The sequence below is a fragment of the Magallana gigas genome, chromosome 7 (assembly GCF_963853765.1).
Source record: "Magallana gigas chromosome 7, xbMagGiga1.1, whole genome shotgun sequence".
Taxonomy (NCBI): Eukaryota; Metazoa; Mollusca; class Bivalvia; order Ostreida; family Ostreidae; genus Magallana; species Magallana gigas.
The window spans coordinates 31,031,804-31,047,297 of NC_088859.1; the positions used below are offsets into that span (position 1 = coordinate 31,031,804).

Sequence of the window (15,494 nt, forward strand, 5' to 3'; positions counted from 1 at the left end):
TCTGATCACATTTTGTCTGTCGTCCATCTGTCCGTCCGTCTGTCTGTCCATCATCCGTCTGTAAACTTTTCACATTTTCAACATCTTCTCAAGAACCACTGGGCCAATTTCAACCAAACTTGGCACAAAGCATCCTTAGCCTAAGGGGATTCAAATTGTGAAAATTAAAGACCACGCCCTTTTGCAAAGGGAGATAATTAGGAATTTATGAAAATTTTCGAGAAATTTTCAAAAATCTTCTTCTCATGAACCATAAAACCAGGGAAGCTGAAACTTGTGTGAAAGCATCCTCAGGTAGTGTAGATTCAAAATTGTGAAAATCATGACCCCCAGGGGTAGGGTGGGGCCACAATGGGGGGTCGAAGTTTTACATAGGAATATATAGAGTAAATCTTTAAAAATCTTCCTCTCAGAAACTAATCGGCCAGGAAAGCTGAAACTTGTGTGGAAGCATCCTCAGGTAGTGTAGATTTAAAGTTGTGAAAATCATGACCCCCGGGGGTAGGGTGGGGCCACAATGGGGGGGGGGGCGAAGTTTTACATAGGAATATATAGAGTAAATCTTTAAAAATCTTCTTCTCAGAAACTAATCAGCCAGATGATTCTTTATAATTGTCAAGACTTTGGCCCAAGGACAATTCTTTGTCCTCACAAGAAGGTTTAGAGTTTGATGTAGGTTTTTATCCCATATATAAACTGTTGTAAAGGATCTTTTTGAGAACTGCAATACTCAACATATGATATGACTATAAAATCATCCTGTTAGAAATGGGACTAATGATTATAAACATAAGAATATCCAGGGGGGAAATGGATTTTATTTATACAGGATCTACATGTATTATTGTACATTGTCCAGATAGTTTGTATTATGACTCCATTAAGCTGATATTATCATACCTATTGTTCCTCAGGTGAGCGATGTGGCCCATGGGCCTCTTGTTTATTTCAATTTTAAAGAATAACTAAGATAAGGAAAAATCGGATAAAGTACATACAAAACTATGGTTCAACATAATAAGCATTATATGATAATAATGTGTAAACTGTTAATTCCAGTGCTTGCACGGGGTATCATATAGTATATATAGAAAAAAATCTTCTTCTCAAACATCATTTTGCCAGAAAAGCTTTAACTTGTGTGGAAACATCCTCAGGTAGTGTAAATTTAAGTTTGTTCAAATCATGACCCCCAGGGTTTGGGCCTCAATAGAGAGTCCAATTTTTATAAGAGTATTTAGAAAAATATAATAAAAATCTTCTTCCCAAAAATTATTTGGCCAGAAAATCTGAAACCTGTGTGGAAGCATTCTCAGGTAGTGTAGATTCAAGTTTATTCAAATCATGATCTCAGGGGGTAAGTTGGGGCCACAATGGGAGCCTCAGGTCAAATTTTACATAGGAAAGTATAGAGAAAAATCTTTTCCCCAAAATCAATCGCCAATAAAACTGTAAATTTAGTAAAAACAACCTCATTAGTGGTGTAGATTCAAGTTTGTCAAAATCACGATCTTTGTTGGGGGGGGGGGGGGGGGGGGGTTACATAGGTTTATACAGAGAGAAAAAATTCAAATCTTAAAAAACAATTTGCCTAGAAAAGCTGTTACTTTAATGAAAGCAACCTTAGGAAGTGTAGATTCAAGTTTGTCAATATCATGAATTTCGGGGTATAGGGTTGTGCCACATTAAGGTTGAATAACACACCTGGAAAAATTCACTCAAATTAACTGTAAATTATTTGATTATGAAAGATATAATGGTAAATAAACTATACATATGTCAAATAAGCGAAAAATTTGCAAATTGGGGATAAAAAATGAATATCTTAAAAAATCTGTTCAGTAAGTAACAACAAAAGCCCCAGGGGGATTCGAACTCGGTATGTATGGATCACAAGCCCAACACTTTTAATATCCACTCAGCTATGCAGTAAGTTATATGTTGCCGTTGATAAAATCTTTTTAATAAAACAAAATGTCATTTCGATCAGAGGTCAACCATTTTATGACGATGTGTTATTCCACCTTAAGGTATCCAATTTTACATAGGAAAAAAATTGAATTATTTTCAAAACTCAAATGTTATGATATATATGCCAGCATGTTGACATATTGTTGATTCTTAATTGTAGAGACTGTGGCCCCTTGACAATTCTTGGGGCCCCACAAGGGGTTGATGTTCAAAGTTTGATAAAAGTTTATATGTTTGAGATCTTCTTGAGAACTGGAATGCTCAATATGTGATATGATATCATCCTATTACAAAGGGGCTTAAAATGAGAATATCCAGAGAAAATTTGAAAATCTTTTTATACAGGGTCTCTTCTATTACATTTTCCAGATATTTTGTATATGACTCCATAAAGCTGATTTTATTTTGCTATTGTTGTTTAGGTGAGCAATGTGGCTTATGGGCCTCTTGTTATATAATTGAATATGTAAGAACTTGTCTTTGATTTGTAATTAAGGTAAAAATAAAAAAAAATTGTTTATTTTATTGCCTTTTTCCATTCTAGTTGATGCATACTCTTATATCAAGAATATTGGTTTAAAACTTTCATTACAAATGTTTGTCTTCATATTTATCATAACAAGTAATTTGTATTCTTTAAGAACTCAATATTTTGGTTTAAAAAATGAATATGGTGAGTATATTCGTAAATATTTTGATTTTAATTGAGATAAATCTTTTTTAAGAAGTTGTTTTTTTTACTATTTTGGTTGATATAGACTCATATATCAAGACTATTGGTTCAAAAACTATTTCTACAAATTTATCTTGCCAATTAATTTGTATTCAATCTGTAGAAACTTAAAATTTTGTTTTAAAAAATGAATATGGTGAATATATTCTTAAATATTTACACCATTGACCAAATTAGGTTGCAACGTGAGAGAGATTTTAAAAAAAATATTATGTACGGTAATTTATGTATTTATGACACTTATGCTGTTTCTTTTAATATGAAAATATTATAATCCTGCAGTAAATAATTATCAAGCAGAATACATGAACATGTAGTAAAGATTGGTGTTGATCTAAATTTGATTTCCTCTTCAAATGAAAGATACCAGTAATTAAGTAGTAGTGTATGATGGATGGTAACTGTTTTAAAGTGGAAGGAAACTAAAAATATGTTGTACAATAAATCAATTAATAATCATCTACTTTAATGGTAAATCGTATTTATTTTCATTAAAAACTCCGGAACAATGAATAAATCAATAAAATTGATTGATTAAATTTCCAGCCGCTATGGGAGCTGCCATTGAACTTTAATCTATGACGTCACACCATCTATTCTGGTTTGTTTTATCAACATAGCATCATTCGTCAGTATAGCAAATCATGATATTCGCTAATGAGAAGTTCTGAAAATTTTGAAACAATATCGATTTGAGACCGTTCTTTTACCTTTGTCTTTCCACTAAATTACAAACCAATGTTAAACGGAGCATGTATGTTTGTTGAAATCTCAAAGTGGAGGTTAGTGTCGCAGGAATCTCCGCGTAGTTATGGAAATTTTCCACAGATGCAAAGTATCGTAGAAAATGTCTGACAACGTTATTTCGACATGGTAATTCCAAATTTAGAGAATAAATTTCAAACATCCCGATTACAATTATAACATACTTATTTAGGTACAAAGAACTTGACTTAGAATAAAAATTGTTTTTAATACAAAAAGAGTTCTTCATCATGTCACCCTCCAGTAAATACAATTTCTTTAACTTCAAACATTCATTAAAAGGTGAATTAAGTGGTTTGTTTTCAAAACAGCATTAAATGTGATAATTTAAACCACTTTATTGATTTAAATAAAATATGTTTTTGACTTTCCTTCCCCTTTAAAGAATATAAGCAATGTGGTGGGTAAAATTATCTCATAGAAAAATGACAGTCAATCACATGTTCCCAGGAATGACTGCTTATTGCAAGTTTGAGTGAAGAATATTACTTACTAGTTAAGCTTCTTTTCTTGGGAAAGTTAAGCACTGTAGAGGTTAGGTAAATCTCATTTGATTAAAATAAATATGTACAATTTACACTTCATAAACTTTGCATTCTCATAAAATTTGTTTTTATTCAGAATTATGTTCAGCTGGCCAACAGTATGATAGGACTACAGAAACTTGTCAAAACTGTCCCAAGGATTTCTACACCAACAAAACCATTTCCCAATACTGTATCAAGTGTCCCACCGGATACATCACATATGGAGAGGGATCTGATTCCTGTGTCAAGTTGTCAGTTCCAGGTACAGACATCAGTTATGTCCAAGACACGATGTAGTATCGATATCAATAATATCAATGATATTGTATCGATATCGATTCATTAATTTCAATATTATAGAACTTAAATGCATATGTACACAACTACAGCAGTCCATATTTAAGATCGATTTCATATCAATGTCGATTTTTCTTTGTTCACATTTTAAGTTGGCCAGATTAATGTCGATATTGTATTGATATCGAGTCTCATATGTACACAACTACAGCTGTCCATATTTAATGTTGATATCAATTTGATATCGACTTGCTTATGTACAGAACTAAATCTGTCCACATTTAACGTCAATATCGACAATATCATTTTCCTTTGTTTACACTTGAAGTTTTCCATATTTTATGTCGATATTTATACTACAACTCACCATATTTTAATGTCGATATCAAGGATATCGTAATGATATCAATTGGCATATGTACACAATAAAAGCTGTCCATATTTATTGTCGATATATCATATCGATAAATTGACTTGCATTTGTGCAGAATGTAATCGAGTACTTTTGAAAACTGTACCATGCTTATCTTAAGTTTTGATGATATAGACTATTGCAATTATATTATTTTACACTCCTTACATACCATCATATACACTTTCTTCTCATAATATTGATATTGATTAAATTTTATTACCGATGGATTCAAATGAATTCATAAGAGTCAATATCGAGGTTGACATTGTAATTTTTATTCATATCGTTGAATTTGTTTTAATGCAATTATAGAGATCCCTTTTGATTAGGATATCGTCATTTTGTGTACAATATCGCCTATACATAGTTAGTCGGTCTTGAAATTTATAACTGTAGATGTCAATAATCATCATTTTGTGTACAATATTGTTGATATCGACAATATAATTGATTTTGCAACTTCATCAGTTTGTGTCTATATCGATATCATTATTTTCAAGTTGTGTGCGATATCGTTGATATCAACATCATAATTGGTCTAGCATTTTTCAAAATTCATATCGATGTCGATATCATCTTTTTGTTGTGGATATCGTCAATATCAACAACAGAGTTGGTCTTGGACATGTGTGACAGACACTGCTACATTTTACAATATTTGTGAATTTGATCTATAAAATTCATTTATTACTTGTTTTTAGTTACCAATCTCAATGAGCTAAATAAAAGTCATTTACCATCACATATCATTCTTTTAATCATGTTCCTAATCCCTTGTGTATACCCAAATCCCTTTGAGATAGTCTTTTTGATGCAAACATTTCATGTCAACCCATTAAATTATATCCATTTGGTATAGTGGACAACACACTTCATTGCTTATTGCTGCTGTGATTTCAGTTCGATCCTTGTGATCGAAATCTGGTGTATCGTATGTAAAAGGGTATGGTCACTGGCTTGGACAAATGGGTTTTCTTGGACACTCCAGCTTCCCCTTGCCTTAACATTTATTGCAAACGTAACGATCGAGAGATACTGATATAAATTGAAGAACTTGTTTGTCAATTGTTGTAAAATAAATAAAGTTCAGTTCAGCATTGCTATTTAACATTTTTTTTAATGTACAATATACCAGATTTCATTTGGTATCATCATTGGAAATCAGCCATCTGTCTGGCTTCTTGACTGGGTTTCTGACAATGATTTGGTATTGTGGTTTCATTTCTATGTTAAACTATAAAATCAAGTAAAGATTTAATATATTAAAGATGTTCATGAAAGGTCAATTTGTTGTAGCTATCTATTTTTCTCTTTTAGACTCAGGTTCAACACAAGCCCCTGCAGTACCTGTACAGCAGACCTATACATTCAATCTAGAATACAGGGCTACAGTGGACTGTAGAAATCAAGATGTCAGAAATAACATCAAAGCAAACCTTTTAGATAAAATTAGAGAGCACCTCAGAGAATTGCTCACACGCTTTAAAAAACTCTGCATTTTACCAGAGATCAGTAGTTGCTTTGCATCTATAGAAGTAACGATCAAAGACTGCAAGACAGCAACTTCAAGGAAGAGAGCAACAGAACCTTCAACTATTGATATTGAATTGAACATACCTGATTTGGGGTATGTATATTAAAGAGCCTTTTTCTTTCAAAAACATCTTTACCAATTTTTTGTCAAAACCTATTTAGCACATAAAACAACATTTCTTTAAAAATTGGGTTTAAAGGGAAATGTATTGCTATTGCAACACTCTCAGAACATTTGTTTAATTGTGTAATCTTCACTTCAAGGTTATGGGAGTGAGATTAGTCCATGACAATATAAGTGCAAGTAGCTATATCCAATTCTGTTTTTAACTGATGGGAAAGGCTGTTTATTGAAATGGTGAAAATGTTGGGCACTTGCCAAAAGGGTAACTCCTACAGTTTTCAAGATAGGAGGTTTTTGTATTGCAGATCAATTCTTAATATATAAGAGATGTCCACATCATATTTTTAGGTCACATGAGTCACTCAGGTGACCTATTGCTATCTGTTTTTGTCCAGCAGCGTCCATCGTGCATTAACAATTTTACATTTTTGACTTCTTAAAAACTACAAGGCTAATTGTTACCATTTTTGGGGTGAGGCATCTCTACGGTAGGAGGAATCTTAATTGTGAAATTCATGGCTCTATGTTAAGGGGCTCAGGCTCTAGTGTGAGGCCAATATGGCCATATAGTAAAAGTGTATTAAATCTTAGAAAAAATCTTTTTCTTTACTCCCATATATATTTGTTAAAAACTAAATGTCTGGTTATAATGTCCATGAAGCCCTCTACCAAAATTGTGAAATTCATTACCCCTGTGTCAGGGGTTCAGGCTCTAGGGTGGCATATAATGTTTAAATATCTTCTTCTCTATTCTCACACATCAGTATGAAAAACTGACTTCATATTTATGTTTACCAGGAAGTCCTCTACTAAAATTTAATTTTATGTCCCCTGGAGTATGGGTTTTGACTAGGGCAGGGCCAAAATGGATGTAAAGATGTTAATGCATATAATGTTTAAAAATTATCTTCTTTACTCCCACACACCTGAAAGGAAAACTGAATTTGATTTTGTAGACCAGATCTTTTTTTAGTTTTTAGCTCACCTGAACCGAAGGTTCAAGGGAGCTTTTCTGATCACCTGTTGTCCGTCGTCCGTCCGTCTGTCCGTCCATCTGTAAACTTTTCACATTTTCGACTTCTTCTCAAAAACCACTGGGCCAAATTTAACCAAATTTGGTACAAAGCATCCTTATGGAAAGGGGATTATAAATTGTTAAAATAAAGGGCACAGCCCTTTTCAAAAGGGAGATCATTGCAAAACAGTGAGTATAGGGTGCGTGTCTTTAAAAATCTTCTTCTCAAGAACCACTGCACCAGAAATGCCAATTTTTACACAAAAGCTTGTATATATAGTGAAGATTTTAAATTGTAAAAATCGTGACTCTCGGACTAAAACTGGGGCCCCAGGCGGGGTTCAAAGTTTAACATAGAAATACATAGGAAAATGTTTTAAAAATCTTCTTCTCAAGAACCACTGCACCAGAAATGCCAATATTTACACAAAAGCTTGTATATATAGTGAAGATTCTAAATTGTAAAAATCATGACCCCCGGATCAAAACGGGGGCCTGAGGCGGGGTTCAAAGTTTAACATAGAAATACATAGGAAAAAAGTTTTCGTGACTTTTGTTCCATTTATTCAACTAAATTGTGCACCAAAAAACCCAACTGTGTCTCCCTGATTATTGACAACTCATTGCATAAGACAGTATACGAGGGTTGTCCCAAAATAATGTAGACAGGACACATAATTTAAAATCTGTTCACTGTAATTTCATTAGACTTCTATGTTTTTTTCAATGACTCTTTGGCAAACAATACTGAAAAATTCAAATCTGTACTTTATTTATCTCTTGAGAAAATGAATAATTTGTAACAACAAGTTCTGTCAGGCGGCGCAATGGGCGACGTCGAAAGTTTCCAATTTTACGTTGTTGCTAAACCGTCCACATCGTTTACGATAACATTAACGTTTTATTTCCGAAAATGTCTCAGAAAAAGATATTATACCCTGAGTGCACATTCAACATATATTTTAGTTTTTTTTAAAAATATTTTTTAATCCGTCTTGCCGAAATGTGTCGTTCAGCATTTTGACGTCCATTGATATCTTTCGGGTTTTTTTTTTTTCCACTTATTGTCATCATACTTGTTCAAATATTTTCAATGTTGTTTAACTACCTATTCACAAAACGCATTTCTAATCGATTTTGTTAATTTCATTTACTCCAAAGCCGCTTAGGATTTATTTCATGGTCTTTACAATATTGTATCAGTTACTGCTGCGCCGCCTTAAATGCTGACATCATCATTATATTACGAGTTAACTTTTCAACTTGTCACAATACGCGCTACAAAATATTTAAAAGTTTTGTTATTGCCAAAACATTTTCTAAGTAAATAATAGAATTGTTATTAAATATCAATGTATGTTTTATTTGAATTTATTCATTCAAAAAGTACTTTTCCTCGCAATTTTCATTTCATTGTCTTGATTTTACCTTTTTGTTTTTGACATTGCGCCGCATGTCGAAATTCTGATCTAATATGATTTCATTTCACTAATTTAATCTCAAACTATATTTGATTCTAAAACATTATTTGAATGCATATTTCTTGAACCCTTTGTGGTACAAATTTCAACTTCCTTTGTCTTCGATTAACTGAATAACGCCACTTGTCTACGCTATTTTGGGACAACCCTCGTATAAGGTTGTTTAATAAAGAAATGACAGATGAATACAATAAGGTGAAAAAATTCACTAAATATTATTTTAGTTTATCGCTTACATTTAATTTGGATACCGTGCCCGATAAAAATAAAAATTAATATGTAAATTGATTTGTTATCGGGCACGGTCTCCAAAATAAATGTAAGCGATATATTTATCTTGTGATTTTGTTGCAATATTGCAGCTAGTTTGGTTGAGCATTATAGATACAGCAGATCAACGCACGTGGTGTGGATTTATTTATAAACAACAATACCATAGATAATCTTGTTTCACACGGGAATTAAATTTTTAAAAAAGTATGTTTTATTATAATTAGGGAAACACTGTTAATGTGTTTCCCTCGTATACAAATGATGAAACCATAAAATTTGCTTAAAGAGTGTTTAAAGCAGATAGAAGATCATTTATTTTTGAACTTTGAAATTTCTTCGACTTTTGTAACCATGATGAGTTATGATTCATTGTATTACAAATGCATCACTAGGTATTTTATAAGGAAATATACTGAGTATACAATCACATGGTGATGTTAAAATTGCATATATAGATATAGTTGCATATTGTGGTATTAATGGGCTTATTGTACGTACGACCTAACTCAGACAGCGCGTGCACGGATCTCTATCTCACGGGATCCCTGGTCGAGGACGGATGTGTCCCGGTGCATGGTGAGGGCTAATGTGAAATCTTGTTGATGAACCCATGTTTTATGTGTATTTGTTTGTGTCTGCTTGGCAATAAATACTATAATATGTACGAATATAGTTACACAAAATATTTTTAGTCTGATATTATTTGATATATGACTATTGGTACAGAAATTTAAATTAATGATACCTATTTTTAAGAAAATGTCAGCTCGAGGCCTTTGTGGGCGTTCTGGCCTTTGATAGGTTCTAAATTCTAAATTAGATTCTAAATTGTAGGAATCGTGACCCTCGGACCAAAACTGCAGCCCCAGAGTTTAACATAGAACTACATATGAAAAATGTTTAAAAATTTTCTTCTCAAGAACTACTGCACCAAAAATGCCAATAATTACACAAAAGGTTGTATATAGAGTGAAGATTCTAAATTGTAAAAATCGTGACCCCCGAACAAAAAGTGGGGCCCCAGGAGGGGTCTAGATTTTAACATATATACGAAAATGTTTCAAAATCTTCTTCTTAAGAACTATAATGCAACTGTTTGGGATATAATAGATTCTACTTTGTAAAAATCGTAACTCCCAGACAATTGATGGGGCACCAAGAGGGGTTCAAAATTTAAACATTTTAAAAAACATAAAGGAAACGTTTAAAAATTTTCTTCTTAAGAACTACAATGTTATAGTTTGTGGAATTTCTATGCATGCATCCTTGGCTTATGCAGATTCCTAAATGGTAAAATCGTGACCCCCGGACCAATACTGGGGCCCCAAGAGGGGATCAAAGTTGATTATAGAAATATAAAGGTAACATGTTAAAAAATCTTCTTCTCGAGAACTACAATGCTTCAATTTGTGAGGTTACTATCATGCATATAACCTTGGATAATGAAGGTTCGACAGTTTTAAAATAGTAACCCTGGACTAATACTTGGGACCCAAGATGGGTTTAAAGTTAAATGTAGAAGTATATATGGAAAATGTTTAAAAATCTTCTTCTCAAGAACTACAATGCATCAATTTGTCAGATAACTACGTAAGCATCCTCAAATAGTGTAGATTCGAAATTATAAAAGCCGTGACCTCAACCTTATACTGGGGCCCCAAGAGGTGTTCAACGTTTAGCATAGAAATATAGAGGGAAAATGTTGAAAAATCTTTTTCTAGGGAACTATGATGCTTCAGCTTGTGAGATTACTATGCAAGCATCCTTAAATAATGTAGATTCCAAATAATTAAAGCTTTAGCACTGGACTAATACTGTGGCCCCAAGAGGGGTTCATTTAAGTTTAACATAGAAAGATATATTGAAAATATTTTTTAAAAGTTTTTCTCGAGAACTATAATGCTACAGTTTGTGAGATTACTATGCAAGGATCCTCAAATTGTGTAAACTCTAATGTAGTGGAACCAAGAGTTATCTTTCTTGATGTTCTGTACAGTCTGAGAGTTATTTCTCTTGAAGTGGAACTCTTCTACGTTCAGTTTTTCAGGCTGTGTACGTGTGGTCCCTCAGCAGTGCTACACATTTTCATTTCTATGTTACTATATATGTTGTTCAAGCCAACCATAAACCTCGGACCAATACTGGGTCCCCAGAAAGGGGTTCAATGTTTAAAAAAAAAAGCATATGCTACGAAATGTAATGTTACAAGGAACTGCTGTTCAGGTGAGCGATGTGGCCCATGGGCCTCTTGTTTGCCAAAATTATAGGTTTTATGGTTCTTTTGAAAGATTTTAGGCAGGGAGGTGGTCATTATTACAAATTTATAATTTTTCTACTCCAAAATGAAACCTAAGTAATTAAATGCATATATATTGGACTCCTCGACAAGTTTGTGTATGGGCTATGTGATACGCAGGTGACCGTTAAGGCCTATTGGCCTCTTGTTAATTTCTTATTTAAAACTCAAGGCCAGTTGTTACCATTTTTTAAAGCATTTCTATGGTAAGAGAAATAAAAATTGTAAAATTCATGGATCTACCACCCCTAGGATGCTATAGGTATGGCCAAATATACCAGAAAAATCCCAAATATTTAAAAATCTTATTCTCTTCTTCCGCTTATTTGAAAAAAAAACTAAATGATTGTAATGATGTCTATGAAGCCAGGTTTACAAAAATTGTGAATTTCAGGGCCCCAGGGTCAGGGGTTCAGGCCTTAGGGTGGGGCTAATATGACTATATAGTAAAAGTGTATTAAATCTTAAAAAATCTTCTTCTCTACTCCCATATACATTTGAGAAACACTAAATGCATGATTATGATGTCTATGAAGCTCTCTACTTAAATTATGAAATTCATGACCCCTCGAATGGGGTTCAGGCCCTAGGATGAGATCATTATGGCCATATAGTAAAAATATATTAAATCTGATTTAAAAAAATAAAAATCATCATCTTTAATCCCATATATATTTGAAAAAAAAACTAAATGCTATCCATGAATCCCTTACCAAAATAGTGAAATCCATGGTTCTTGGTCAGGGGTTCAGGCCCTAGGGCGGGGCCAATGTGGCCACATAGTGAATTTGTATTGATTATATTTTCTTCTGTACTATCACAGGCATGGGAGAATAAGTCATGCATTGCTATTACTGTATACAGGGTTATTTCGCCCTTTTACACCTGCAAATAGTTTCTCTCCGACTTAAATCCAGATCGACACACTTATTTACTAAAGAGATAACTTAGAACATTGGAATTCGCCCAGTCTTATCATAAATTTGCCCGCTGACAACGGGGCCAAAGGGGCGAAAATAAAACGGGGGTGAATATTTCCCTGTATACAGTATGTTCATAATGTCATGATGTTAAATGGTGATGTTCATATTGTCCTGATGTTAATTTATAATAATGTAGACCAGGAATCTTGCCTTGTTTGTTTTTATTTAATAATTAATCACTGTTAAATAATGTAACTAAGAAATTACAATATTTAAAGAGTCAAATAAGTTTTGTATTTAATTTATATTAATTTATATTAAATTACAGGTGACACTCGATGGCTCGAACTTCGATCTCTCGAAGTTCTTGATCTCTCAAAGTGAGATCACGGTCCCAATTTTTTTCTCTATATAACTAAGCAAATTTACACTTGATCTCTCAAATTTCCGATCTCTCGAAGTTCTTGATCTCTCAAAGTTAAATCTGGGTCCCGTTATATATGATTCATTGTTTTTTAACTCTTGATAACTTGAAGTGATGGCTGGGTATACCTGCGACTGATCAAGTGTATAATTAGCTCCGCGTGGACCTTACCTGGACAGCAGTAATTGCCCGCGGCTGTCGTGGCCGTGTGAATTGGTTGTTTACATAAGTGACACTACAACGATGCGTGGATATGAGTGTCAATAATGATTTAATTGAACAATTTAACACCTTCATGATTGCTGCACTCATTTACGGTATTTTAAATAATTTCAAGACAATAATTTAGAGAAAATAATTATGAGACGATAATATAGAAAAAATAATTTTAGACAATAATTTAGAGACATGTCTACTCAATAAATTCTTATAAATAATGTTTGTTAGCCGATATCTTTACAATTGCAGTATGGAAACTATTGCACATCAACTTCTTTCACAAGAGCTGAATAGCGATACTGAGCAATCTGGCAAAGGACCTGGCCAATCCGGGGGAATAACCAGATATGTCATCGCTACTCAGAAATCAATATTACGCCATGTTGACTCTCAGCGTTGTAACTCCGAGCAATCTGGTGAAGGACCCAGCCAATCCGGGGGGATAACCAGATCGGGGCTAACAACGCCTAATGCAAAATCTGCATTAGGAGGCAAGGGCGTTAAGCGTAAATTGTCCGTCAAAACGATAGAAACACTGCACAGGGCCATTATGGAGGTCGAACAAGGGGAGAAATCCAAGTCAACCATTGCTAAGGACCTAGGCGTTCCACTCAACATGCTTTCCACTTGGCTGAAGAAAAAAGAAAGCATTATTGATGCTTATCAACAATTCAACCCAAAGAGAAAAAACACAAGAACCTCCACGTTTAATGACGTAGAGACAGCCACTCTAAAGTATTTTAAATCAGCTAGAGACAAAAACATTCCTATATATGGCCCTATGTTAACAGCCAATGCCGAAGAATTTGCTGAAAAATTAGACATCACAAATTTCAAGGCATCTGTTGGCTGGCTCAAGAATTTCAAATCTCGGCAAGGGATTTCCTTTAAGGGAGTCTGCGGGTAAGAGAAATCAGTAAACACCCAGTCGGGTGATATGGTCCTTTGGAATGAAAAGCTGCCTAACATTCTGCAAGCCTATACTCCAGACAACATCTATAATGCAGACGAAACCGGGATATTCTACAAGATGCTACCAGACAAGACCATGGAGTTTAAAGATGTCAACTGCCATGGTGGAAAGAAGAATAAAGAAAGAATTACAGCTCCCCCTTCTGGTGATCGGCAGAGCATCAAACCCCTGCTGTTTCAAGCATGTCAAGTCCCTCCCCATCGAATATTACTCAAACAAGAAGGCATGAATGACTTCAGAGATCTTTACAGAATGGGTGAAGAAACCAGAGAAGAAGATGCTTAGGAAAAAAAGGAAAATTGCGCTGAATGTTGATAACTGTCCAGCTCATCCGAAGATAGTAGGCCTCAAAGCAGTTGAACTTGTATTCCTGCCTCCAAATTCCACCTCAAAAACACAGCCAATGGAACAAGGAATTATACTAAACCTGAAAGTACACTACAGAAAACCAGTCCTCCTAAAGTTCATTAAGTCAATCAACAGAGATGAGACCCCAAACATCAGCATACTTGACGCCCTCCATTTGCTGAGCCAAGCCTGGAACTGCGTGACATCTTTTACAGTCTCCAACTGCTTCAGACAAGCTGGATTTACACAGCCCAACCCTGCACCCCCAGCCCCAGAGGAAGACGACGATTTTGACATCAAAGACAGCATCCCCCTGGCTAGACTTAGAGAACATGGACTCAATCCAGACATCATTCAAAACTTCACAACAATTGATGATGATCTTGAGACCTGTGCCGAACTGACAGACGACATCATTGAAGAAATAAAGATGAAGAAATCTGCCGATGCCCTGGAAGACCAAGAAGAAAATGACAACACCATTGAGCCACCAAAGCCCCAGCCGTCTTCAAATGAAACTGACTCAGCATGTGAAGTATTGAGAATACACTTTGTAAGTCCGCAAAACAGCGAGGTGCATTTGTACCATCGTAACGTGCTCATCGACATTGTGCACAAGGACAATATCTTCAGGAAGTCAACAAAACAGACAAGAATCACAAGTTTCATGGATAAATAGTTAGTGTATTGTGACATGAAATCTTTGTGCACTGTGTAAAAAAAACTATTAATGTGAACGTTATTTATTCACGAATTCATGTAATATTATATGAATATTAATCTTTGTGATGTGTGTGAAAATCCGTGAAACTGAATGTTATATATATGACATTTCATGTTATCAAATGTGACTTTTATACTTTGTGAAATGTTTTTTAAAATGTGAAACTGAAGGTTATATATTGTACAAGTTGCATTACTATTTTCATACATATTTTCATGTATTTTGTGAGATGATGTGAAAATAAAGCAATAAAAATGTTTTAATGACAACAACATCATTTTATTTAATCAAATCAATTTCTTTGGTGTTGAAATTAAATCATAGACGTGTACCTGAAACGGAGGAATACAAATCTTGTTAATATACGATCCCAGAGAGTATGTACGGTAATTATAACTTCCGGTTACTATAATTACTAAACCCGATACGGACGGACTTTCAAATTCCGGAATT

The 15,494-nt window shown here is 34.0% G+C and overlaps 2 protein-coding genes across 2 annotated transcripts in view; both read left to right on the forward strand.

Annotated features, from left to right (window-relative positions):
* Nucleotides 1–15,494, forward strand: part of LOC105338770 (uncharacterized) — a 177,928-nt gene that overhangs the window by 152,799 nt on the left and 9,635 nt on the right. The window contains exons 66-67 of the mRNA XM_066065791.1: nucleotides 4,091–4,258; nucleotides 6,026–6,335. Of these exons, the coding sequence (XP_065921863.1) occupies nucleotides 4,091–4,258; nucleotides 6,026–6,335 (478 nt within the window). The remainder of the gene's footprint in view (nucleotides 1–4,090; nucleotides 4,259–6,025; nucleotides 6,336–15,494) is intronic.
* LOC136269916 (tigger transposable element-derived protein 4-like) lies at nucleotides 12,690–15,116 on the forward strand. Its single transcript, XM_066065793.1, has one exon. The coding sequence runs from the start codon at nucleotides 14,199–14,201 to the stop codon at nucleotides 14,994–14,996; it is 798 nt and encodes a 265-aa protein (XP_065921865.1). The 5' UTR covers nucleotides 12,690–14,198; the 3' UTR covers nucleotides 14,997–15,116.

Excerpts from the sequence above, each read along its gene's own strand:
- LOC136269916 (XM_066065793.1), top strand. The coding sequence starts at position 14,199 with ATGACTTCAGAGATCTTTACAGAATGGGTGAAGAAACCAGAGAAGAAG.